Consider the following 26,024-nt stretch of genomic DNA (forward strand, 5'->3'; position numbering starts at 1 on the left):
TGGTCTCCAAACAGTAGTACATTTGTAGATCATATCAAACGAAAAATGTATTGATTTTGTGGAAAAACATCTTAGTAGTAAAAATATATTTAAAAGAATCCCATTGGTCCAATTGTCCGTATCCGCAAATGTAAATTGTTTATTAATGATGAAAACTTTAAGATATATTAAATCCTGGTTATTACATTATTAGCCAACTATGAATTTTACGATGTGTAAATATTAGGTAGAAGTTATATTCATATCATTATATTATTATATTTTGCCCGGCTACCTAGTTAGTGTATGTTTTGTAATTTAAATAATATCTTTGCTATTATTTTCTTCTTATTACCTATGATTTAAGTTTAAAGAACTTGGCACAGCAATTTGTGGTCTTTTACAAAAGTACATTTAATTGAATGACAAATTTATGTGAAACTAGGACCCAGAAATAAATAAAATACCTACAAGGTGTATTATTTCCAGTCATAAAGATATAGGATGTAGGAAATTAATTGTAAAATAGGTATGTATTTTATACACAATAACGTCAATAATTTCATAGAATTAACCAATCAACTTGAATTAGTTCTATTGTTTTTGTTATCATAAGGTACCCTGATTTCTAAAAATCCTTAGTACCTAAATAGTTGCCAATTAATAGGGCTTGGGTTTTAGAACATGCTTTTTAAAAAAAAAGTAATATGAGATATAAATCTAATTTTTATACATAAATTCGTTTCGCTTCATTCTGATTCCAAATAACCAATTTTTATTTTTGCTTTTTTTCAATCATTAGGACTATGGATTTTTATATGTTTATTATGTTATTGTAATAAAAAAAAAAGAAAAAATAAGAAATGTAAAAACCTAGAATGCGGAATAAACGGTTATATTGGATTATTATTGTTTTCGCTATCGGCTTGTTTATTAAATATAATAAACGTATAGATTATCGATTTACATATTATAGCCTGCATTAGCAGTACCTATACAGTCTATACAGTATACAGTCAGTATGCCTTTAACATCGATATCGATCGTTTAAAATTTAAGATTTAGTGTTATAATTTGAAACTTCTTGTATGAAGTATGTACCGATCACTTCAGTGGACATACAGAGTTCGTTTTTTATGTATAAAAATATTCTGTCGGACAATAATCAGTTTCACTTCTGAAAATCTAGGGAAATTCATGGTAGTTAATCCTTTTTTTTAATTTAAATTAATTTTTCAAATTTTTTTATTCATGTTAACTTTTGGTTATGCATTTTTAAAAAATAAATATCCTTCTCTTTTGTTCTTTTTAAAACAACCGTGAGTTTTTTAAGTTGCTTATTATGCTTTAAAATCCGAGCCCCAGTGCCCTACTTATAAGTACTGAACAGTTCTCGTTTAGAATGTTATAAACTCCGTGATATTTCGAAATCAAAATAAGTAGTATCATTAAAATGTCAAGCAACAATTAGTAAGGGCTTAAATGGCTACAACGTCTATTCTATTCATAATAGTTTATTTTCTCATCAGATGAAACCTGAAGGAATATCAGAAACGCGATTCGCGATACATAATATAGTGATTTACGATATAGGTATCTGAGATAAATTATATCATATGCTATCTACCTGTACTTTGATCGCGTTATATGTTATCTACCTTTCGGGTGATATCTACTTTGTTCGGAGATCAATATTGGCTATGTGCATAAAACTGTAAACCACCAGCTCCACTTTATTGATCCAGAAACAGGGGCCAATTCCCTATCTATAGAGTCTACCGTCTACGTGGAGACGTGTCAAATAAAATATGGCATAAAAACTAGTGGTGCCACTAACTTATTGGAACGGCAGATGATGGAAAAGTGGTGGCGTTCACTCAATGCACCAAAGAATCTTTTTGACCAGATTTTTGAAGACATTAAAAAAAGTTCTTTAACGTAATAATGCGCAGATGCCCAGACGACACCTACAATCTACAGATTGCGGGGTGGAAAATTGTCGATAATATACAACGCCAACGCACAATCGTTGTAGAATGGTATATATATATATTTCATGTAGATAGCATACGACGCGAATCCCTAAATATTTTATCGTGGACGTAATACTGTAGTCTGCAACAGTGTACAATACCAATACCGTTATTGTCCCGTTGTTACAGGGGTAGTGGTTTATGGTTTATGGTTACTGCTGGTTACTTTTGCCAGGGACCGAGGGTTCGCTGCTATTATTATGTACGATTATACGAAAATTCATTTGTACCCCATTCAGAACATGAAAGTAGTTATTTATTACTTGTTATATAGTTAATTATTTTACGAGGTTTTCCTATGTTAATATTACTAAGTATTATCTAAGATTTTAAACGGAGTGTTGAATGTATTGATTTTACAATGATGTAGTATGTGTGTGTGTACACTGAACACGATCAATTTTCGAAAAAATGCTTCAAATTAAAACTATAGTCGTGGTTGCCGGTAGAAAATTGAATATCTTTGGTGCATTATAGCGGTCAAAATTAAGAAATTTTCAGTAGTTTTCAAAAGCATCTGAAAGGCCAGAAAAACCACAAACAAGTGACGGAAAAACGGAAGTTTTTACTCAAATTCAAATATTTATATTCTAGCTTTTATTGAGGTATTTATGTAGACAACAATTTGATTTTTCTAAATAATTTTTTTTGAGAAGTCGATAAAAAATTTTGGATGCTCAAAAAAAATTGAAAATTTAACACTATAAGTTTCTCATAAGTTGTTTTATTGCAGTTTAGAAAAAAAATCGTACCTAAGTCATTATTTTATTTTATAAGTTCGGAATTCAAATTTTTTCGAAATCGCGAAAATTTACAAGTAGTTTTGTAGTTGAAAATGTATACAATTTTTAGTATTTATATCTAAGGTTGAAAATTCAATACAAAGTTTTCCCATAAGTTTTCTTTCATATATAAAGAAAACTCGAGCATCATTATATGGAAAAATTATGGTGTAGTCTAGTCGTCTAGAGGGCAACAAAGTAAGGAGCCTTTTCTCTTGAAGCTACATTGTTAATTGTATTTTGTTTTATGTATAATATTTTTTTTTCTTTTTTTTTATCAGTTTTTAGGTTGCATTTGATGTCTTGGAAAAATGTTGAAATAAAATATATAGCCTATTGCATTATAACTTACAGTAGCCAGTAGGTATAGATTTTTAGTTGAATAAAAATGTTTTTAAATAGTTTCATGTACCTACAGAATTTTCAAACATTTAATATTTTTCATTCTCATAACTCACTAAAAATAAAAACATCGTAAAGAGCCAACGACAGAACACAGACACAGTCACACAGATAATGTTCTTACTAAAAAGTTTGTTGATTGGATCAACACTCTAATTTCAAAATTCAAATCACACTATATTGAAACTATTGAACAAAAAATAAACTACCTATGTCGTGACGGAGACAACACATGGGTCGATGTCCTCATAAGTACTTTATAAAATATACATCACAATGGTTGTATTGAGCGCTGCTTATAGTGCTTACGAATTGTATCCCATATAAAAAGGTTTAATACTAATTGCTTTCCGGGTTTTTCTCGAGCCCGGCTGTATTGAGCTCCCATTCAACCTATACTTGTGATATCTAAAATGTATAAAGGCAAAATTATTGATTATTATCAATTATTTTAGTATTTTTGATTTAATAAAAACGATTACGTTAAATTTTTTTAAATGTTAATATTATAAAATATACCTACATACAAAACCAAATTTTGCCAAAAGACAATAACGACAATATTTTTATACAGTAACAATTACAATTAATGCAATAATACAATAATAATATAAAAAGCAAAAACAATATTTTTAACCTACTTATTACTTATAGTACTAGTAATAATTATTATTATTACATATAGTTTTAGGTCTGTATAAGAATCGGAAGGGAAATATTGTTTAGTTTTTAAAATATACAGGACGTAATTATTATGTATTGAAAAAAATTCGGGACGCAACTGTTATGAGACAAGTATGACCCTAAAAAATGCCCGGGACGCAATTCGGCCAGTGACATAGCCAGGCCTGTCTCAAGGGGTAGGCAACATAGGATCACACCTAGGGTAGCATTTAACATTTTTGTATTGTAGCTAAAAAAAAAATATTTGATCAAAAACCAAGTTTGCCTATAGGTGTGTTTAAACACTTGAGCCGGTCCTGGGTGTAGCACTGTAGTAGTTAGACACTTTTTCTTGGATAGGATCGATATTTTGATGTAATAAGGATTATCAATGAATATTTTTATTAAATAAAAAAATAATACGATATAAAACATTCATTTTTAGAGAAAAGTGGGTAGGCCCTACTAAAGGCCTAATTTGCTGGCTACGTCACTGAATTTGGCAATTCTAGCTTTATTGTTGCCACGAAAGTTCCAATAGGTGCAACTAGGGGGGGGCTTTGGGGGCTAAGCCTCTCCTCCAAAATTACTCGTAGCCCCACCAAAAAAAAAAAATATATTTTACCTCTGGTTTAGTTTTGAGGTGGGGATATAAACAAGAATAGCCCTTCCTAAGACTTAGTACTAGTTGCGCCACTGCGACAGAACTCAATAATTCATAAGCATCCGTAGACCGTATTAAGAAATGCTTATAACTTATAAGGCATAAGCTATGGGTGTTTCAAACATTTTTTGGGGAGTAATAGGTATAAAAGGTAAAATTTACAATCATGCCACTGAATTAGACAAAAATAATTAATATTATATATAAATATTTAGAATATTAGTTCAAATTCAACATAATTATTATATCATCTATTCATTTCAATGATCTACAACAGCTCTACTCAACCTGTGGCACGCGTAACACTCATAAGTGGTATGTGAAAAAAATCACCCTTTATAAAAAACCATAAACGTATACATTATTAATAAGCAAATAAATGGTCAGATACTCAGGTGGCACGTAAACATTTTCCAACTGTGTAGGTGGTATGCGAATATAAAAATGATCTAAAGTATAATGCAGGTGTAAGGTGTTTACTGGTTTCATAAGTACCTATTAAGATTTTAGGTATAAATATTAGAATAGGTACCTATAAAGTATAAATAGGTACTAGGTACCAAGTAATAATAGGACCACAGGGGGTCTTCAACCTTTTTAGGCAACGGACCATGGATTATTTTTTAAAAAATCTCTCAAGTCGTATTAGTAATAAAAAAACATTCACTAAATGAGTAAAATTTATTTTACACAATAATGTATTCAAAAACACATAATATGCAGGTATGACTCAGTATGAGGTATGCTTAAAATGTATTCCCTCCAATAAAGCCGATCCGGCCGGTCAAAAACCACAGCTGATGTATAAATGTAAATAAAACATTATAAAAAAAATACAATACAATACACACAATACACATAATATGTAGCTTCTAGAAAACATAATAAATACTGAACAAAATAATTGCATTATTTGTATATAAGTATAAATTGGTTGCCGACAAGTGCTTTAATTTAAAATTTTAAATTCGACTTAGTTGACATTAGATATAGTGACTCTAATTATCAAGGTATAACTCAAGTATCTCATACTACTTTTCTTTATCATTCAATATAGCCCTCAACAAACGTATTTTATAATATAGGTGAACATTGTGATAAAAGTAGTGATGATCGTGTTTTCGTTTTGAAAAATGTAGTTTTTATTTTAACAAAATTGATTTTAATTTTGCTTATTACTAAATTAGGTCTAAGTAAATAATTGTAACATGAATTATATTATTTGTCTTAGATTAATGAGAATCGTACAAACCATTTGAGGTTTGAAATCAGTTATCAATTGATTTGAGTATTATTACAAATAAATTAAACCAAACACCTAGGTAGTAGATAAAATATTAAAATGTCGGAGGAAACACGAATAAATTCTGAACAAATGGTGTCGAAAATGAATCTTCATACATTGCTTGAAAAATTGAAGCATTATTTCCATCATCAGGCCTTCAAAAGTGATTTGCAACAGAATGCCATTATTACAATATTAACGCGTAAGTGTATCACAATTATTATTTGTTGTTAGTTAAATTAATTTCAATAAGTATGAAGTTATAATATTTATTAGTTATTACATCCAAATAATATAATAAGATTAATTTGTCATTATTTTTACATAGCGTGTACACATATACATTAAGGTAGGCCTACTACTTTTTTAAAATCAAATTTAGGTTATTATAAATTTTATGACATTAGGTACTTTATTCTAAAAAAATGTTAACACTAATAACACTGGTAATAAGTAATAACTGATATTATTATTTGTTGGTACCTGGTTAAATTGTTAGTTAATTAATTATTAGATCCATGCTTAGGTTTACGTTATATTCAGAATCTCATATCATCATTTGGTAGAAAAGTATGTAAATGTAAGACTATAATACAATAATATATTAGTTTAGAAACAATATAAGTAATATTATGATAAATATTTATGGAGGTATTGTATAATATTACTATGGTAAATGGACAATTTCCCTTGGCTGTTTTTTATAGAATAGGACATTTTCCCCTCAATTTTTTAAAAAATATATACAGAAATTTAAAGGAGAGACATGTCATACTACTCGACTAAAAATTTCTGAGGAAAAATTGGCTTACATTCTACAAGTATAATAGGTATGGTGTTGTAAACATTTATAAGTATTATAAATACAAAATGTATGTAAATATTATTTTTATTTATAATTATTAATTATAAACAATTATAAACAAACATCAATAAATACTATATTTTAAGTACTAATAAAATTACACTGAAGTAGTAAATATAATTAAAAAGCTACATATAAGTTCACCGATTCATTACCATGAAAAATAACATATATTATCTTATCATCAGCTAACACTTAAAAATTTAATGTTTGATTATATATTTTTTATAGGAAAATGTGATGTATTCGTATCAATGCCAACTGGATCTGGAAAGTCATTATGTTATCAACTACCTGCTGTACTTCATTCACCTAAAGTTACAATAGTTTTTTCTCCTCTTATAGCTTTAATGAAGGTATAAATCTATTTTCTTAGATACGTTTTGAATGAAATCACAATTTTCTAAATTTTTACAGGATCAAGTTGATCATTTAACACGTTTAAAAATTCGCGCTGAAACAATTAATTCAAAAATGACTGAATCAGAACGAAAACGTGTTATTAATGATTTATATTCTGTACAGGTGTCTACTTCATTACTTTATGTAACCCCTGAACAAGCAGCTACTGACTTCTTTAAGGTTGGTAAATTAAATGTTGTAACAATTTATATTATTTAATAATTTAATAATAAATAAAAATTATCAATATAAATTTAATTTTCAGGGTTTATTATCCTATTTAGTACGAAAAAGTAAACTTGCTTATATAGTGGTAGATGAAGCACACTGTGTAAGCCAATGGGGTCATGACTTTAGACCTGACTACTTGAAATTGGGAGTGTTAAGGAAACTTTATTTGAATATTCCATGGATTGCACTTACAGCAACAGCTAGTGCAGATGTAAATTATAAAAATAAATATTTAATGAATTGAATAAACTATTCTATAATACATTCTAAAAACAATCTTAAATTTATTTGTTTAGGTCGTTAAAGACATTATGGATGTATTATGTCTTAAAAATCCAGTTGCAAAGTTTACTACACCATGTTTTCGATCAAATTTATTTTATGATGTTATATTTGACGATTCTATTGGAAATTCCTATCAACATTTGAAAGACTTCATTGATCAATGTTTATGCGATGATTTAAATTGTTTGGAAAATACTCCAAACATAAATCCGGTAAATATATTTTTAAAAGTATAATTATTGAAATAAAATATTAATTAAAACATATTTTAGTTGAATCAACCATGTGGTATAATATACTGTAGAACTAGAGAACTAACCGAAGAAATAGCCACAGTTCTAAGTCGGAAAGGTGTTTCCATTGCCCCGTATCATGCTGGTAAAAACATATTATATCATGTTTAATTAATTAAAATACTTAGGATACTATTATGATTTAATATAGGGTTAAAAGATAAAGAACGACTTGCGGTACAAGAAGCATTTATGAGTGGACATATTCAAGTTATAACAGCAACTATAAGCTTTGGAATGGGAATTGATAAAGCAACTGTGAGGTTTGTGGTACACTGGGGTATACCATCTAGCATTCCAGCGTATTATCAAGAGTCTGGTCGAGCTGGAAGAGATGGGAAATTAGCTCGATGTCGAATTTACCATTCAAAACAAGCAAAAAATTCATTAGATTTCATTTTAAAATCTGCAATAACTCAAGCTAAAACTCAAGATAAACAAAAAAAAGCTAAAGGAAGTTATAATATGTTTCTTAAGATGATACAGTTCTGTGAAAGTGTACAGTATGTTTTACAGTGTATTTTATATAATTTTTAAAAACTAAATTATTTACGCATTTTAATAATTGTTTAATTTTTTATTTGACGAGCTAGATGTAGACACGAGTTTTTTGCTGATTATTTTGGAGATGACAAACCCCAATGTATCGATAAATGTGATGTATGCTCAAATAAAGAAGCTGTAAAAATAGATTTGGATGTATTTATGTATGGAGTAAATAACAGGAATTATACAATTGCATCAAATGAACAACTAGTATCTAGTGATTTTTATGGAGGAGGACGCCGTGCTGTTAATGAGTATATTTTACTCCTTACTTCAAAGTTTTCAATCACTGATCTAGTTTTTAATAATATTATTGTATAACTTTGTCCAGGGAAAATGAAGAATATGCACGTGAAGGTGAAAGAGCAGAACACAATAAAAATTTAGAGTTAGAATTAGAAATAAAACGACAGTTTGAAATTAGACGAGCTAATATACAAAATATTATTAAAGAAAATGAAGAATTGGTAAAAAATTCAAAAGTTAGAGCAGCTGCGTCTACAATAAAAAAAGTTAATGGTTTGCAGCTATCAGTAAGTATTTTATTTATTCTCTTAACATTTTTTTATGAAAATATATAATATAGTATAGATGTATTATAATAATATAAAAATTTAAAGTATGATTATAATTTGAATTTAATACACAATCTTAGAACAGGCTATAGACACTGTGTGATGTTGGCCAAATCGGGTAATTTTGGCCTTGAACACGGTCTCCAGGAAGAAGCGGCATACATTATCACTTAAATAAATCATATTTATATTATCACAGAACAATAAATTTTTATAATTTATAAAATTATAATATTATTTTTTGAGCAATAAACTAATGTCAAATAACAATAATACAGTAAAATGCAACTATTGCAATTTCAAATTTACCCATTTTTAGCAATATTAGATGATGTCAGATATGACGTTACCGGTGGTCAATGGATTATTTTCGTTTTTATAATACCGTAACAAATAGGGATTACCAACATCTAGTCAGATTACAGATACGGTTTTAATTTTTAGAATCCAATATTTCATACCGTAGGGATACAGTAGACCAATTAGCTGATTGAGTGTCGCTTCTATATTGTTCTGTGCTTATAATAAATTCTTTTAATTCTGAAGGTTAGAAAAGTCAATCATATTCTAACTGTATTATAAAAATCAATTTATCTATGTATTTTATACTCCTAAACGTTTAAAACGTTAATTACTTAATTCTCAATAATATTATTCTCATCTGAATAAATATAACTAATGTTTGTTATTTCTGACGATTTATGAGCAATTTATTAGAGGTCATTCTTGAATGGTTTTTAAAAGTATGTAGTAAGCGTCATAGTTATTCCTTTTAAAAAAATATTCTAAAAATGTAAACTTAACTTTTATAAAAGAGAATATATCTATTTAACAAAAATATTTAAAAAAAAAGAAATTCTTCACAACATTTTATTTGAAATTTCATTAAGCTTGCCAATTTTACCCCTCATTTAATATAGTCTTAATTAATTTATACTTAAAACTGTATATTCTTTTGATCTTACTTTTGATGACATGTATTTGGAGATTCAAACTTATGTTATTATTTTCATTGCTGTGTACCTAGGTGCAAACTTGTTTTTCATAAATTATTAAGAGTGAAATCCATTAAATGTAATATAATGAGTATTGTTTTAAGTGAAATGAGTCATTCTGTGATTGTAATTGAAAACTAAGAACCATTAAAATTTACTGTTAATTTAAATATTAAACTAACAACTACTTGTACGTAATTTAAAGATATGATTTTTTAATAAGGATAAATTATTTAGTTAATAACTTAATTATAGTTACCATTTGTTAATATTAGTCTATAATTTAATGTAATAATTTATATCTATATATATGAATTTATTTAATTAAGGTAAGAGAAGAATTATTGAGGTTCATTGAAGAGTATTTGGAGAAAAATATTGAGGCATGTTCTTTATTTGATTCAATAACAGAAATAACAAAAGATGATGTTCATAATATTGCAGTGGACTTAGAATATGAAGCGTTTACTAGCTCCAAAGTTGTAGCTGTTTATCGGAAAAAAATTGCTAAAACAGTTGAGTAAAATTTTTTCTACATCTTACATTTTAACCTATCCTAATCGCAGCAATCTCCAAAATATGTTTTATAATGTCTTTATAAGAATATTTAATAACTATGGTCTACAAATAAATTTAAAACCAAACTACAGTGTTGACTAAAATGTGATTACAATTATGTCGATTGTTAATTAAGAGATTTAATAATTCTGTTGAAATTTGTATTTGTATTATGGTAAACACCATAAACAATTTTCTATTTCTTATATATAGTCATTCTATGATTTGGGGAAGGGTTCCCTGAGAACACCTAAGTTCGAAAAGAAAGCTGCGATCTAATATATTATAGTTTGGGAATTGCTGCTATTAGTATTGTATAGTATAATAGTATTAAATGATTTCTTAAGTTAGTTGGCTAAAAATATGTGGATGAACTAGTAATTTATGGTGTACCTATTACCATAAATAATTGTTGTATACAATTTTTTGTATGTAAAAAATATTTTCTACAATAATTTTAGTATAATTTTCTATGTACTGTTTAACTTTTAAATATGTATAAATAATAACCTATTCTTTATTTAAACAACCATTGTCTGTGGTAAATTATAAAAAACAGTTATTTTAAATTTTGCTATTCAAGTATGGTATATTTAAGAAACATTTTTATCATTACTATTATTATAAAGTATTTACAAATTTAAAATAGCTAATTGAATTTAAAAGTATTAATTATATAATTCTAAATTTTTATTAAAATTATTCTGTTTGCTGATAAATATCATGAAGGGAATGAAGATGATATAATTGACATAATTTTGTTTTTATAATTTAAAAAAATTTTTATATTTAATAAAAAAGAATTATTTAATGTTTGCAAATTATACATCTCATATATTTTTTTAATTTTTATTTTAATGAACTTGGTTCTTTAAAATAATTGTAGGATTAATAGAAAATTTAATTTTTTACTTTCTGATAATATGAAGTTGCAAATAATTTTTCAAATGATGGCATTAAATATTTTTTTTTGGTTTATTCTAGGTATCCCTTATCAAAGCTGAAACAAGAGCATCAAACATTTTTGATAAAATACAAAATTATACTCGACCAGTGAAAAATGAAGAATGCAAAGTAAATTCAAACATAGAACTCCCACCTATAGTTACAGCTTCAGATCTTATTCAAGCTCAAATAAAAAATCAAACGCCAGAGCCAAAAATCAAAAGAGGAATTAAACGAGATCATTTAATGCAGCAGTCAATGAAATCATTTGTACTTTCGACTACTACTACTATTACTACTACTACTACTACTACCACTACTACTACTACTACTACTACCCCTTCTACTACTTCTGTTACAGAGAATGAAGAATGTGTTATAAAAAAACCTAGAATAGAGAATACTGATAGTGATATGGAAATATCTTCAGATGACGAAGTTCATATTATAGAAAGTACTAATATAAATGATCCCACACTCTCTCAAACTCCAATTAAAGTAGAAGAATTATATCTTGAACAGCAAAAAAATTATCCGTTTAATATGGACCCCAAATTTAATGAACCAATTTATTATCAAACTACATCTACTAATATACAAGTACCTAAAATAATTATGGCTTCTAATTTAATAAAAAATAACCATGAATCCAGTGCAATTTATGATTCATCCAAAGATTCATCAAATGTTGAAAGTGAATATTCAGCTATGAACAATATGCCACCAACTAAACAAGATCAAAATATTCTTTTTACATCTAATAACACATGTCCAAATAGTATAAAAAATAATGAAAATGGTTTATCACATATTCAATCTAAAAGTAACAAATCACTAATATCAGAAAAAAATGTTTCTGACATTTTTAAAGAAATTTCAGAAATTATATCTCCATCAGAAAATAAAAAAGATTTAACTGCACAACAAAATGAACTTCCGAAACAGCAAAAGCAAAATGATATAAAACAATTTGAAACACCTGCAACAAAGAGTAATTTGAATAATCTCTTTGGCGAAGACAGTGATGATGAATGTAAATTAGCAGTAGTTGATGTTAAAAAAAAATCTTTAGGTGTCCGACTTGGTATGTCATCAAATGTAAATATTACTATTAAAGCAAACAAGAATTCACAAGAGTCAATGAAAATAAATAAAAATAAGACTGAGGATCCAAATAACAAACAAAAAAAATTTGAATTGTCAAATCTGGTTGTAAAATTATTAAATCCTTACTACAAAAATAATTTATTTAAAACTAAAGAACTATTTAAATTTATGGCAAGACAAATTGTTCATAAACTATTGGAGTCTACTAGTCACCCAGGTAATTTAATGTATTTAATGCTAGAGAAAAATAAAATTATGTGTATAAAAGCTTTATTGTGACAAATGTTTACTAATATTTTAAAGAAAATTGGTAACATTTAATTTTAAATAAATAAAATAGTTGCATTAATATTTAAAATGATTTAAAATAAGAAAAAAAATGATTAAGTATTTTATAAAAATATAATATGACATTAATATGTAATAATATTCATCATTGAATTTAATTTTAGATTCTGAAAAAAGAGATGAATGTATTGATTTTATAGTGATGCGTGTTTTGTTTTGTATTGTTTTTATATCTGTGTATAGCATAACTAGTCAAATTAATGCTTCAATTTCTTCAGGGGTGGTTTCCAATGGCAAAGTGAATATTCTTGGTGTATTATAGAAGTCAAAAGAAGAATTTTCCAACAGTTAGATTCTGAACGTAGTGATGAATGTATTGATTCTACAATGATGTGTGTTTTTTTTTTGTTTTTGTATCTGTGTAGAGCATAATTAATCAAAATAATGCTTCAATTTCAAACTTCAGGGGTGGTTTTCGATGGCAAAGTGATAGCGATAGCCTTGGTGCATTATAGAGGTCAAAAGTAAACATTTTCCACAGTTTTCAAAAAAATCGAGAAAAACAATAAAAAAATGACGGAAAAACGGGAATTTTTACGCAAAACAAGTTTTCAACCAAATCAATCTTTTTATATGGTTGTAACTCAAAAACTAATCTCTCTAAATACTTGAATTTTTCACCACATGTTTATATTATCGTTATTAATATATTGCTAAATTTTCAAAATATTTTGAATTACTTTGAGCTATTTATAGACAACTGAAATTTTCAATTTTTTTTTGAAGTGTCATTAAAATTTTTTTGGCCCAGTCAAAATACTTGAAAATTTAATACAAAGTTCCTCATAAGTTCTTTTTATAGTGATTAAAAAATTATAGTAATACATAAGCATAATTTTTTTTTTATTAGTATTTAAAGTTCAAATATTGACGAAAATTTGTCAAAACCATGAATACATATTTGCAAATTATTTTATAGATATAATTCAAAAAAATTTTTGTGTAAGTAGCTAAGAGTTGAAAATTCAATACGAGATTTTCCATAAGTCTAGCTTATAATAATTGTATAAGAACTTAAATTTTGGTGTATTCAGGCCATTAAAACATTAACCGCTTTTTTCACCAACCATTCAAAATTATATCTTAGGTTATCCACTTGACCGACTTTTTATTATTAAGTTATATAACTTAGATAATTTGATGCTAAATTATAAAACTTATATGATTATGTAGTTAAATTTATATTTATATTTTATACCTATTTACAAAAACAATTATTTTAATAGTTTTAAGTTAAATATATATTATTTACTTAGTAATTTAATTGTATTTGTATAAAATAATTTGTTAATAATTTTTTTTTCAGAAGAGCAAAACATCAAATTAATTATCAGAAAATTATTTCCAAAGGAACAGAAAATAAAGATTGAATCTGAAGATCAAATATTGAAGTTATTAAGATAAATTCCTTAATATTTCATATTTAATTTTTTTTTTTATAATTGTTATGATGTTTTTGTTGAATGTGTTTGTTCCTTATAATTTTACTTCAGTAAGTGTTATCAGATTTAAGTGATAAAATTAAGTTTATTTTTATATATTTTTTAATTTTATTTTATTTTGCTGAAAAAGACTTATATTAGTTATATTTAATAATTTTTTTTTTGTAATGGGAGTTAAAAGAACCACTTTAAATATTTCTATCGTTTTTTAAATAATCGTATTTTATTTATAAATTTGTAATATTATTATGTGACTTTTGAAGTTTGAATAGTTGGACATAATTTATGTAATATATCGAAATATACCATGTATAGGTAAATTTTTAGTCAGTCCGGTAATTAATTGATATTGGTAACATGGACATAGAGTCTGTTTTAAATATGTTTACATTTAAATATCTGTATATCAGTTATCCTGTCTTACATATCTATATGAATATGATTTAATAAAAATGAAAGCATCTTCCAACAGTTTTTTTAAAAATATTTTGTCATTTTATTTTATGGACTTATAGTCAATATTTGTTTATGTTAGTATTAATTGTAAATTAATATGAATCCTGATTATCCTATTTAAATGGTTAACATTTTTATTTTTATCTTTTTAGTTATACTTGTTAATGCATATAAAAACAATTTTTGTAACAAACAATTTTTTTAGCTCTAGTAATCTGCACGTCATGTATTCATGGAAGGCATAAATCATGTTTTAGTTAGTTTACTGTATTTTATGCCTTAGGTATAGTTACATCAGGCCCATAGCCACGGGGTGCGAGAGGGGGATTTGCCCCCCCTAAAAATATTAGAAAAACATTGTTTTTATACATAATGCCTCCCAAAAAAAGTTTACTTTGCCCCACCTGAAAATTTGATCTGGCTACAGGCCTGAGTTACATACAGGGTTTCAATGGTGTCAAAATAATAAAAATTTTCGAATTTATAGGAATAATGTTGTACTAATAGTAAAACAAACGGAAATTTTTGAATGTTGACAACTGTTTTTATATAATTGATATGGGTAGTACTATTTTTTTTTTTTAATGGACTTATACCAAAAAAGAGGTATCATTCTGGGGACCTACTTTGTTAGTAAAAGGTAGCATTTAGTATTACAATAAATTTACGTTTATTAATCATCCAAGTCCGTATCCAAGTGTAAGCTATTTATAGGCACTAGGCATGCATGTAGAATAACGAATCGTATCACAAAACATGTTTTTATAATGTATTAAAACATTTTTGTTATAAAAAAAAGTTTTTGAAGGGAATTGTTATGAACTTCGTGAAAGTGAAGCTAACACATTTAACGCTGAAACGCCAATTGTCAACGTGTTGTAGACAAAACGTATTCGTTCTAAACGGCGGGCGTCAATGGAATGTGTTTTTGTTATATTCATACCTCTCTCAAAGTCACAATAATATTATAATACCAATAATACTGCACTGTCCACATTACAACAAGAGCATTAATTTTTCTTGCGCTGCCGCTTAAATATCGAAATTATTAAAAATTCGTCGTCGTTTGAAATTCCATGTATTTTTCTACCATTATCGTAATAAACGAGAGATAATCAATTAATTGTAAATATATATTATTATACTGTCATTTTATAATATAATATTCGAAATTTGTTCCACTATAGGTCCCGTGTAGGTATACTATAGGGAAGTCCAGAGGCCAATACCATTTAGTAATATAGCGGTAGGTATTATTCTATGGGCCATGGGCAAAACCTACCTATATCATAAATACGGCCCTATCATCATATAGGACATAGGTATACCTACCTAAACAAGTATAAAATTCAGACTATATTATATTTTTTTATAACAATGTTGGCTTTTGGCAACTTTAACGGGTTTATAGAGGCTGCAAGTTCGTACATACTACAAATTACAATAATTCTATAAAAATGTTTAAAAAAAAATAAGCATTAGTTTTAGTATTACCAACAAATTACAAATTGTAGATAAAATGTTCAAATATCTATTTTTTCTTAAATGTTTTGTATTACAAGTGTTTGAGGCTACGAATCCATACAAAGTACAATCGTAACTTTCTTTTTATTTATTTTCGATTTCAATAAATAAATATATTGATTACAGATAACAATTTAGATGAAAATAAGCATAATTAATAGGTATAAAATGTATGAAATACCAATTAACATTGATCGCATATTTTAAATTATACTTAATTAATATTATTATTTTCTTTATTTGACAATATGTTATGTCAACTAATGAAATTTTTTATAACTGTAAATTACTCTGTAGTAATAAAATATTTATAAAAAAAAAAGAATGATTTAAATACTTAGGTTTTGTGTAATGTGCTGTTTATTTTCAGAAATGTAGAATAAAATTTGAAAATTAAACGAAAACCGCGGTTTACGAATTATTTAACACTCAAAAATGAGAACTGCAGTGTTGCCAACTGTAAAGACGTAATTAACTGTATCGCTTTGTCGGGGTTCACTGTGGTCTGAACGATTAAAACTCTAACATAACCTGTAAATTGACGTATTAGATCTCGTTCTTGTATTCTCAATTTCACATTACGTTCACGTTGGGGACATCCAAAGGATACTTGGGTTTAGCGTTTCCAACGTTTCACCCATCATCATGGTAAGTCAAATGAATTTATTAAACATTTAAATTATTATTGTTCTATTTTCAAAACGATTATACACCCGCTGAATGCTAGTTTAATGTCAATATATCAAAATAGCACAATAGACGATTCGTCGTACTAAAAACTAATGTCACATGTGTTATTGTTTTCAGTCGTCGAAGAAGACGTTCAAAATCAAGCAGAAGCTTGCTAAAAAGATGAAACAGAATCGTCCCATCCCACAGTGGATTAGGATGAGAACTGGCAACACGATCAGGTATAATTTGCTATATCTATGACTAATTTCTTTAGGTATTGGAAAAAAAATTATACTCTGCATTACCTACCTTGTTTATTTTTGGCTATTTTAGTGTATTCCTATTATCATTGATAATTTTTATTACTTTTGTTCTCTGTTGCATGCTATAATTTATTCTGTTATTGCTAATCGCTAACTTACCACAGTCATTGAGTTATAAAATAAACTATCGTCAGTAAAACGTTATTGTAGGGTTTGGACTCAACAATGTTGTATTTATCTTGTTACGTCAACTAAAGTTATTGGGATATATTTCTTAAATCAATAATTATCTAAATTAAGAATACCTTTTAAAATAGTTACCGTTGGTTATTTCTCCAATTAATTTATACTTGTTGATTTTTTTGATGTTTTTTCATCCTCTGTTCTTTAATATTGTTTTGTTGATTTTATTTTAAATCAATTTCCTAATACATTCTTCAAGTTTGATTGGTATATTCACAATATCTACACTTTTTGATTTAATAGGCACAGAATTAATGCAAAAAAATTAAATACATCTCTTTATTTTATATAATTCATTTACAATTTATTCACATATAGAATTATAAGTGAATGTGAGGTGAACCAGTTACATGTGAGACTTTGGAGGAAAGAAGCCACCTATTAGTGACACTACTTAGTTTGAGTATTAAGTTAGTTTAATGATCATTAAGTAGATAGCTACACCATTTTTGTTTTAGCTATCTTGGGGAATTACTTGGTAGGTATAAGGTTGATGAAATTTTCTTAAAGAGTTAGAATGGAGAGGTAGTATGATACAATGTTTTTTGTAGAGAAATAATCTTTATACAGTTTTATTGTTATTTTTTAGTCATTATGTTGTGTGGGATTAGAAACAGAGGGGTGTAAGATATTTTTCTCAAAGAAATTTTTTTAAAAAATTTGAATTTTTCATATGTTCAGTTCTTTGCACTGGCCTGAATTTGAGCCTACAAGTCCAGATTAGTTTTAAGGAAGTTTTGTATATTACCAATTTGATTTTTAGGCTTGTGTGTATAATAGTGTGCTTAGTATATGTAGGTGATTATTGACTTAATGTGTTTGGGCTTATGTTAGGTGACAATCTAATCGAAGTCTTAGGTACTTTATAATTTGGTAAAAGGGAATTTGGATTCCATAAAGAGCAATGTTGGGACATAGAGACATTTTTAAAGTAAATGTAGTGAGATAAAATTTATCCTGATTAACTTTGAATCTCCAGTTAGTATACCATTTTTTCATAAGATGCAGGTGAATTTGTAAATTTATAGATGCTATCAGAGGACTTATCTTATTTAACATCCATCATTTTAGATAGGTACAAAATGAAACACATAGTTATATTATTTTAAAAAAAAATGTCCGAGTTTGTATCTGATGCTCAATATTGATGTGTTAACATCTAATATGGGCTCGCCTTTCCTTTGCCGCTGTATAGTGCTCTCTGGAGATTTAATATAATATTGTATTAAAAAGATATTTTATTGTAATAAATTATTGGTGGGCAACCATTAAACTTCCGTTAAAATTTTTTGTGACATCGAATTTATACCAATTCACTCTAGAAACCCATTTTGGGGGGGGGGGGGTGGCTCGTAGAGATGTTAACATATCAAAAAAAAGCTTTTTGAACCCTAATGATAATTATTATGTTTTGTTTCTAGACCAGTAGTGTATATAACCATAGACTGTAGATAACCCAAAAATGGTGTACTAATCCATCACAATTAAAACAAATCATTGTTTTGACTAGAAATTTTTTTTTATAAATTGTTTAAAATATTATATGAAAGACGTTTCAAACAAATTAATAATTTGTTTCGTATTATTTAAATGAAAACTTATAAAATAAATAAATTCATTGCTTAACTTGAAATCTAAAAGTATAATTTTTTTCTCTTATGATACCAATATATCTAATTTTACTTGACTTATTGTATCATTAAATAAGTTAATTTTTATTCATATCATTTTTTACATTACAGATATAACGCCAAGAGGCGTCATTGGAGAAGAACTAAGCTCAAGTTGTAAGCTCTGCTGATTCTGCTCTACCATTTCCGCGTGGGTACTTCGACTATTATTCAGATGGATAATAATTATGTACAATGTTTGATATATTCAATAAAACTTCAAAAATTAACAAAATAATTTTTCGTTTAATATTTCCAACTGTGTTTACCTTTGTACATCAAAATTTTGTATTCCAGAATAGTTCTGATTTTTAATTGAAATACAATAGTGTTATACTGTGGGGTATGAAATTTTTAAATTTTATTGATAATTATAACATTCATGTATATATTTTATCCACTATGAGAAGGATAATTTAAATGTTATAGTTATAATAAGTGAATAGTGATACTAAGTTAGTTTACAATGAAGTACTTATGGATTTGCTATCAACGGCTTGCATTAATCTGTTAAATTTTAATGTGTGTTATTGAAAAATAATGTAATTGTACTGAAATATTATGACATACACAATTTACATTATTTTGGGTTAATATTGTTTGCTAGTATATTGTATCTGGATATTTGGAGTTTTATAGCATTTTATAACGTTTGATAATATATTACACCTACTATAAGTGTATAATAATATATTATATTAGTTTAAAGGTTGAGTGGTATCTGTTTTTTATGAGAATGCTAATTTCTTAAGATGTAATAAGAAAAATAAAGGAACTATGATTGTTATTAAATTAGTAATTTTAAAGCAACAGAAGGAAAACAACTTTAAAATATCCGAAGTATATTCTATGTCATTGTAAAGGTTCTATTAAGTTTTTTTTTATTTGCATTTCATTTATTTGGTATTTAAAATTTTAAATCTTCTGGACTATAGAAATTACTTGCTGACTACTATTATTATATATCAGTATATGTATAATACATGTGGCCAAGCCATAGAGTAGGTAATATTTTCACAGACCACTGCTTACCCTTGCCTTGTATTAAATATAAAAAAAAATATATTAAAATATTTTAATTATAATATATTAATATGTTATTTTTATATATATTAAACTTAAATATTAAGTTAATGATTTTTGATAGCTGATAATAAAAAAAAAAGTTAATTTAATTATGCCAACTTAATTTAGTTATTAGATAAAGAAAGCAATTTATCGATATGTACATAATTCTACTCAAATAAATAAAACTAAAAAATAATTTAACAAAATATACAAAATAAGTTAAATAATACATTTTTTATTATTTATTTTAAACTAAATAATTTTATTGTTCACATACAATTTATATAACATAATAATATTATATTGTAGGTTTTGTTAATCTTAAGCTTTAAGATTGCTGATACATTTTTTTTTTTTGAGAACAGTATATACAATTATTATCATCGGGTATTTTTTAAGGTCGACAGGGCTATCAAAGTACTAAATGTAAATTAATAAATTCTTATAAAGTGGAATTTCCTGAAATCGTCTTCAATTGATTTTCTTTTAATACATTGTATAATGCTGTTTAAAATTGAATTTTTTTTATCTTTTATAACTAATAACTAATAATGTAAATGGTTATTTAAATTATATTTTAAGTGTCTGGAATTCGATGATTTTTATTGATTGTTTTTAATTGTTGGTATCTAATTTCTTTATGTATACTTTCAAAATTGAACTACATAAGTTAAACTATATTAAACTACCAAGTTTTCAATTATTTTGTTATTTGTTTGAATTTAAGTTTGAATATTTTAGAAGTATGCATCAATATTTTAATACCTATCAACAGTTGTTACTGAACTATATTTCATATCATTAAGACGTTATATTATGCATTTACTTTTAGATAAGCTATATTATTTCTGTTACAATACACACTATTATTCAGCGGCGATCGCTTGATGTAGTTGCTGTATACAACATCGTAGTGTTAATGAAGTAGGTACTTATATTTTAACTGTGTATACTTTACTTTATGCTAATAAAAAAAAAAGAAAATTTGTCACCAATTACATTTTACTTAGCCCTTAAGCTCTAGGGTGATTAAAAATCAAAAGTTTAAAAAACCTATGTAATGAGTCAGACATGTTAAAATAAGAAATCAAAATACCATGTATACCTATTGCCTATACATGATGCCGTGTTCCCATTGAAATAAAAACATAATATGCATAATAAGTGAGACTTATAAACTAACTTCGGTTTTTGATTATATTTTTAAATAAATCTAAAATTAAAAATTGATAATCAATCGTAATTTCTTTAACCCAGTTTACTTTAGTTTTCAAAGGACGTGTCAACGAATAATAAAGGTTCAATTTAAGTCATTTCACATTCAGCATTTGTATCCATAAAATTATTGTTCTTTTCTACTCAACCACGTGGTCGGTACAATTTTTGAATTTATAGGTACACTTTTATATCATTGTATACATTTTTTTTATTTATACACCAATAGGCTGTGAAATTTTTATTTTTTTAACAATAAACTATTATAAAAATAATATTCGAATAAAATAATATAGATATTATTGAACCCCATAATATAATAACATAGAACACTATAGAAGCGACACTCACCCCTCCACTTTTATTCGAGGAACCCTTAATAAAAATACCTAACTGTTTTTTTTTTTTAATTGGCTTTTTTTTACGATTGATTTTTGAAAATCTGAGTGCTTCATATTAAGGTTTGATTTATAAGACCCATTTCTTAAAATTTTCCTTGAATTTATATATTGACGTATTTACACCTTAAACTACTTAGTGCTATATATTTTTTTATTTATAGGAGAAAGATCGTTAGTTGACAATTGTTTCTTTTTGTAAAATTAATATTAATTTATTATGATATAAATAATAAATATAATGAAACTTCCATAATATAACAAAGTCACAGAAAGGGACAAACAAAATCGTAATATAGAGGAATTCGTTTAATAGAATTACATTTTTTTTTTTACATAATTACATATTTCATATTCTATATAATGTATTAAAAAAATAAATAAAATATTTATTATATTTAGGTATCTATTTAATTTATTATCGAGAAATAATATAATAACTGTAAATAATGTATTATTTACAGTAATACGAATAAATTATTCGATAACAAACCCGTTTTTTTAAAACGAAATCGAAACATTTTACAAAAAAGTAGTTAATAAAAAATAATAAACAAACGAAACTCACCAATTATTTCTCGATAATAAATTAAATAGATACCTAAATATAATAAATATTTAATTTATTTTTTTAATACATTATATAGAATATGAAATATGTAATTATGTAAAAAAAAAATGTACCTAATTCTATTAAACGAATTCCTCTATATTACGATTTTGTTTGTCCCTTTCTGTGACTTTGTTATATTATGGAAGTTTCATTATATTTATTATTTATATCATAATAAATTAATATTAATTTTACAAAAAGAAACAATTGTCAACTAACGATCTTTCTCCTACAAATAAAAATATATAGCACTAAGTAATTTAAGGTGTAAATACGTCAATATATAAATTCAAGGAAAATTTTAAGAAATGGGTCTTATAAATCAAACCTTAATATGAAGCACTCAGATTTTCAAAAATTAATCGTAAAAAAGCCAATTAAAAAAAAAAAACAGTTAGGTATTTTTATTAAGGGTTCCTCGATTTATAATTACTATATGATAATAGTATTTATTTTAATTCAGTACCTTAAAACACATGTTTAAAAAATAAACGAGCACTGGAGTTAACTTGCATTTGTAACGAATAATGGTTCAACTAATTTACTCGTAAATATACTTACAGGTTTTCATCTTTAGGAAAACGATAAAATGTTATTTTGTGTTGACCTTCCTTATTTTTGCAAATAACACAAATGTTCGGCATTTTGTAAAATTACAAAAAACAAGGTAAAAAATAATTGCAAAAAAACACATGTAAATAATCAAAAAGCGTAAAAAACAACCGTTCAGACCAGAGTACAAGACATGTGTCATCGAAATCGAATACCGCAGTTCGCAATGTTGACAAAACAAACAATTAAATTTTTTAATTAACAGTGTGACCCATAAACATAAAAGACGGGGCGTATTGGTGGCGCTCCTGGCAAAAAATTTTGAGTGCGCCCTCCTAAAAAAAAAATTTCTAGGAAGAAGGGTTATACAAATCTTATTAAGTGGTAATATGCAGTGACATTTTTTAAAAAAAAAATTGGCGGGCTGATCTCGAGCAATGCATTTCGATGTTAAAAGTGTTCCGTTCGTATCATGCCTTACCGCCAAGCTTACATCATTCTTGTCGCTCCTAAATGAAGAAAATAAAAGTGGAGGGGTGAGTGTCGCTTCTATAGTGTTCTATGATAATAATATTCACTATTTGCCCTTGGTTAACAACCAATTTCCAAACCATCTTAACGGGTCTTGGGGTAGAATGTTGAACATTTCTGTCAGTCCTTCGGAAATCGTTGGCATCATGGTATCCTTTATGTACTGCACTACGTCGTCGTCTCCACTGTCTATGGTCGAATCCACTTTGCCTTCAGTTAAACACGATCGTATAAGATAATGATTAAATAATTAAAATAATAATAATATTAATAATGAATTGTAACGCGTAGTCATGATAATATTATAGAATTCTGCAGTGCGTAATTGCGTACTATTTGGGAAAAAGAATTTTATTTCTCGTTCAGCTGCGGCCGGAGAATCGCTGCCGTGGAACGCGTTGGCTACTGGGTCTGGTCCTAGTTCCGTACCGTAAATGGCTCGCAGACTGACCGGAAACAAACGTTTAGCGCGAGAAACGTTTGCCGGCCCAATCAGTCGCAGCCATTCTTCGACGCAATTTCTTTTGGACAACACGTACACCACTATTGGGACCTCGGACATGTGATCGACAAGTTTGGCGAAGTATGGAGCCAGCGCATGCTCGTCGTAGAACTCCGCTGCCTGATCTCGGGATAAGCGTAACACTGCTTTCTATTAAACGATATAATGGTGAGTATGGTGCGGGTGACTTAAAATTACAATATTATTGTTAATTTTTATTTACCTACTATATTTTGATAGATTTAAATGCGAGATATTGGATTAAGTTATTTTACTTAGAGCCCTCCCCTTAAATTCACCATTATCTATGTGAAAAGAGCGCATCACAAACCTCTTTGATGATAAATCCATTTTGCGCCATTATGCATTCCACCTTGTACATTAGATTGGCGATTTCTGGTTTGATGATGGCCAACGTACATTGGAACGCTCGGTCTCTGTCATCTTCGTCTTCATTGAAAAACGACACATCGGAAAGTGAGACCGGAAGTATTTCATGGCTTGAGACGAGATCGTATGCAGTGTTTTGCTGTTCCGCGATTGTGGAGCAAACCGACGATGATGACCACGACTGTTCGCGTCCGGGTAGTGATCTCGTGCCCAGCGAGTCGGAGCCGTCTCGAAACATATTCAAATCGTTGATTTTTCGTTATTAACGATTTACACTCGATCAATGACGTTTGCCGTGGTGGCGGCGAATAAGTCGTGGAATTGTTGTTTGTTGACAGATCGCTATGCCACGACGTATTCGTCGATTTAGAATAAACGCGTTAGAAATAAACAGCAACGATAACGCCTATATTCGTGAGTATTTTTTAATTTCAGATAATCAGATGGGTACTGAGATACACATAAAATATCTAGCTATATAATTCATGCTAATCATATTGTCGATGCTTATGTATAAAGGTATTATGTAGATATTTATTTACGGAAGAAATTGTTTGTAATGTCAACATTGTCACCGGTTGTAGCGGTACATACCGGCCTTAAGGATCTAAAAACAAAGGTCCCTGTAAAACTGTTATGTTTTAGATGTACCTACTTATGCTGATCGACTTATCAGCTATCGGTTATTATTTTTTTGATGAATTTATACAAAAATTGTTTATTGCTATTTGTTGTTTCAAATTACTTACAAATAATAGTTATTGTACCATATATGATTTTTTTTGGATGGTTAGATTAAAATATTTTTGTCCGATGCTTCAGCTGCATCTAAGGACCTAGAATTCTAGGTTTATGCAACCCTAGGTCGAGTTCACGATCGCGCGCACGCCTATAAATAATAATATAATACGGTGACTTTGAAAACGAGAAATAATAATATAATATGTGATAGGTAATGCGATGTGAGTATAGTCGCCCGTCATCGTTGAATTGCCTCGTGGAAAACGCCCGGAGCACAACGTTGCAATTAAACTCGTCCGCACGCGGCAGAGGGCTCGAGCGAGAGAGAGAGAAATAATAGGTTATACCATATAATATATTATATTGCGCACGTATGTGGAGAGATCGTCGAGTTTCCCAACAACCACCACACCTATCAGTGTATATTATGCAAATTCTGTCGTAAATATGGAAATTATCGGGAATAATATGTGCAGCGCGCGCGAATATGCGTTCCATTAAAAATTGCGACGAGCAAAGTGAAATAATTGTTTTTGATACAGACCTGCAGGAGCGTATAGTTACGAGTGCATACATTATATTATGTGCTAATAAAATCATATAGTACGACGACTCGGTACAGTGTATTAAAAATATAATTATTACAGGCCTATATACAGGCTTATTACAGTACCTACATAATATACATTTTCAATATATAGCACTGCACGCGGACGTATAAAACATATTAATATTATGGACGTGTTTGGCCGCCGGTCATCGATCGATAATGCTCGAGACACCTAT

At 27.6% G+C, this 26,024-nt stretch overlaps 3 protein-coding genes across 5 annotated transcripts; 2 read left to right on the forward strand and 1 right to left on the reverse strand.

Annotated features, from left to right (window-relative positions):
- Nucleotides 1-5,439: 5,439 nt before the first annotated feature.
- LOC114127958 (ATP-dependent DNA helicase Q5-like) lies at nt 5,440-14,886 on the forward strand. 2 transcript variants are annotated; one of them, XM_050211074.1, is made up of 12 exons: nt 5,440-6,010; nt 6,905-7,029; nt 7,091-7,255; nt 7,341-7,517; nt 7,603-7,803; nt 7,864-7,969; nt 8,036-8,387; nt 8,478-8,684; nt 8,762-8,963; nt 10,330-10,515; nt 11,543-12,827; nt 14,265-14,886. In XM_050211074.1, the coding sequence occupies exons 1-12, from the start codon at nt 5,866-5,868 to the stop codon at nt 14,360-14,362; spliced, it is 3,249 nt and encodes a 1,082-aa protein (XP_050067031.1). In that variant the 5' UTR covers nt 5,440-5,865; the 3' UTR covers nt 14,363-14,886. The 2 variants fall into 2 exon arrangements, with proteins under 2 accessions (XP_050067031.1, XP_050067032.1); XM_050211075.1 differs by having other exon boundaries at nt 14,268-14,886.
- Nucleotides 14,887-16,868: 1,982 nt separating this feature from the next.
- On the forward strand, nt 16,869-19,466 carry LOC114127992 (60S ribosomal protein L39). Its single transcript, XM_050197188.1, has 3 exons — nt 16,869-17,028; nt 17,188-17,291; nt 19,301-19,466. Exons 1-3 carry the CDS (start codon nt 17,026-17,028, stop codon nt 19,347-19,349), a joined length of 156 nt encoding a protein of 51 aa, XP_050053145.1. The 5' UTR covers nt 16,869-17,025; the 3' UTR covers nt 19,350-19,466.
- Nucleotides 19,467-23,177: 3,711 nt separating this feature from the next.
- LOC114127979 (nucleoside diphosphate kinase homolog 5-like) lies at nt 23,178-24,785 on the reverse strand. Of its 2 annotated transcripts, XM_027992370.2 has the most exons (4): nt 24,439-24,785; nt 23,939-24,257; nt 23,653-23,815; nt 23,178-23,583 (listed from the first exon to the last, which is right to left on the reverse strand). In XM_027992370.2, coding segments are annotated over exons 1-4 (780 nt in total). In that variant the 5' UTR covers nt 24,736-24,785; the 3' UTR covers nt 23,178-23,582. The 2 variants fall into 2 exon arrangements, with proteins under 2 accessions (XP_027848171.2, XP_027848170.2); XM_027992369.2 differs by having other exon boundaries at nt 23,179-23,815.
- Nucleotides 24,786-26,024: the final 1,239 nt, after the last annotated feature.

The sequence above is a fragment of the Aphis gossypii genome, chromosome 1, assembly GCF_020184175.1.
Source record: "Aphis gossypii isolate Hap1 chromosome 1, ASM2018417v2, whole genome shotgun sequence".
Lineage (NCBI taxonomy): Eukaryota > Metazoa > Arthropoda > Insecta > Hemiptera > Aphididae > Aphis > Aphis gossypii.

What these genes read in the sequence shown, in the direction of transcription:
- LOC114127979 (XM_027992370.2), bottom strand. Translation starts at nt 24,735, where the DNA reads ATGTTTCGAGACGGCTCCGACTCGCTGGGCACGAGATCACTACCCGGA. An exon ending in ATGGATTTATCATCAAAGAG is followed by an intron (nt 24,258 to 24,438) that starts GTTTGTGATGCG and finishes ATCGTTTAATAG; the next exon opens with AAAGCAGTGTTACGCTTATC. An exon ending in AAAATTCTTTTTCCCAAATA is followed by an intron (nt 23,816 to 23,938) that starts GTACGCAATTAC and finishes GTTTAACTGAAG; the next exon opens with GCAAAGTGGATTCGACCATA.
- LOC114127992 (XM_050197188.1), top strand. An exon ending in AGAACTGGCAACACGATCAG is followed by an intron (nt 17,292 to 19,300) that starts GTATAATTTGCT and finishes TTTACATTACAG; the next exon opens with ATATAACGCCAAGAGGCGTC.
- LOC114127958 (XM_050211074.1), top strand. Translation starts at nt 5,866, where the DNA reads ATGTCGGAGGAAACACGAATAAATTCTGAACAAATGGTGTCGAAAATG. An exon ending in GGACGCCGTGCTGTTAATGA is followed by an intron (nt 8,685 to 8,761) that starts GTATATTTTACT and finishes AACTTTGTCCAG; the next exon opens with GGAAAATGAAGAATATGCAC. An exon ending in TTAATGGTTTGCAGCTATCA is followed by an intron (nt 8,964 to 10,329) that starts GTAAGTATTTTA and finishes TATTTAATTAAG; the next exon opens with GTAAGAGAAGAATTATTGAG.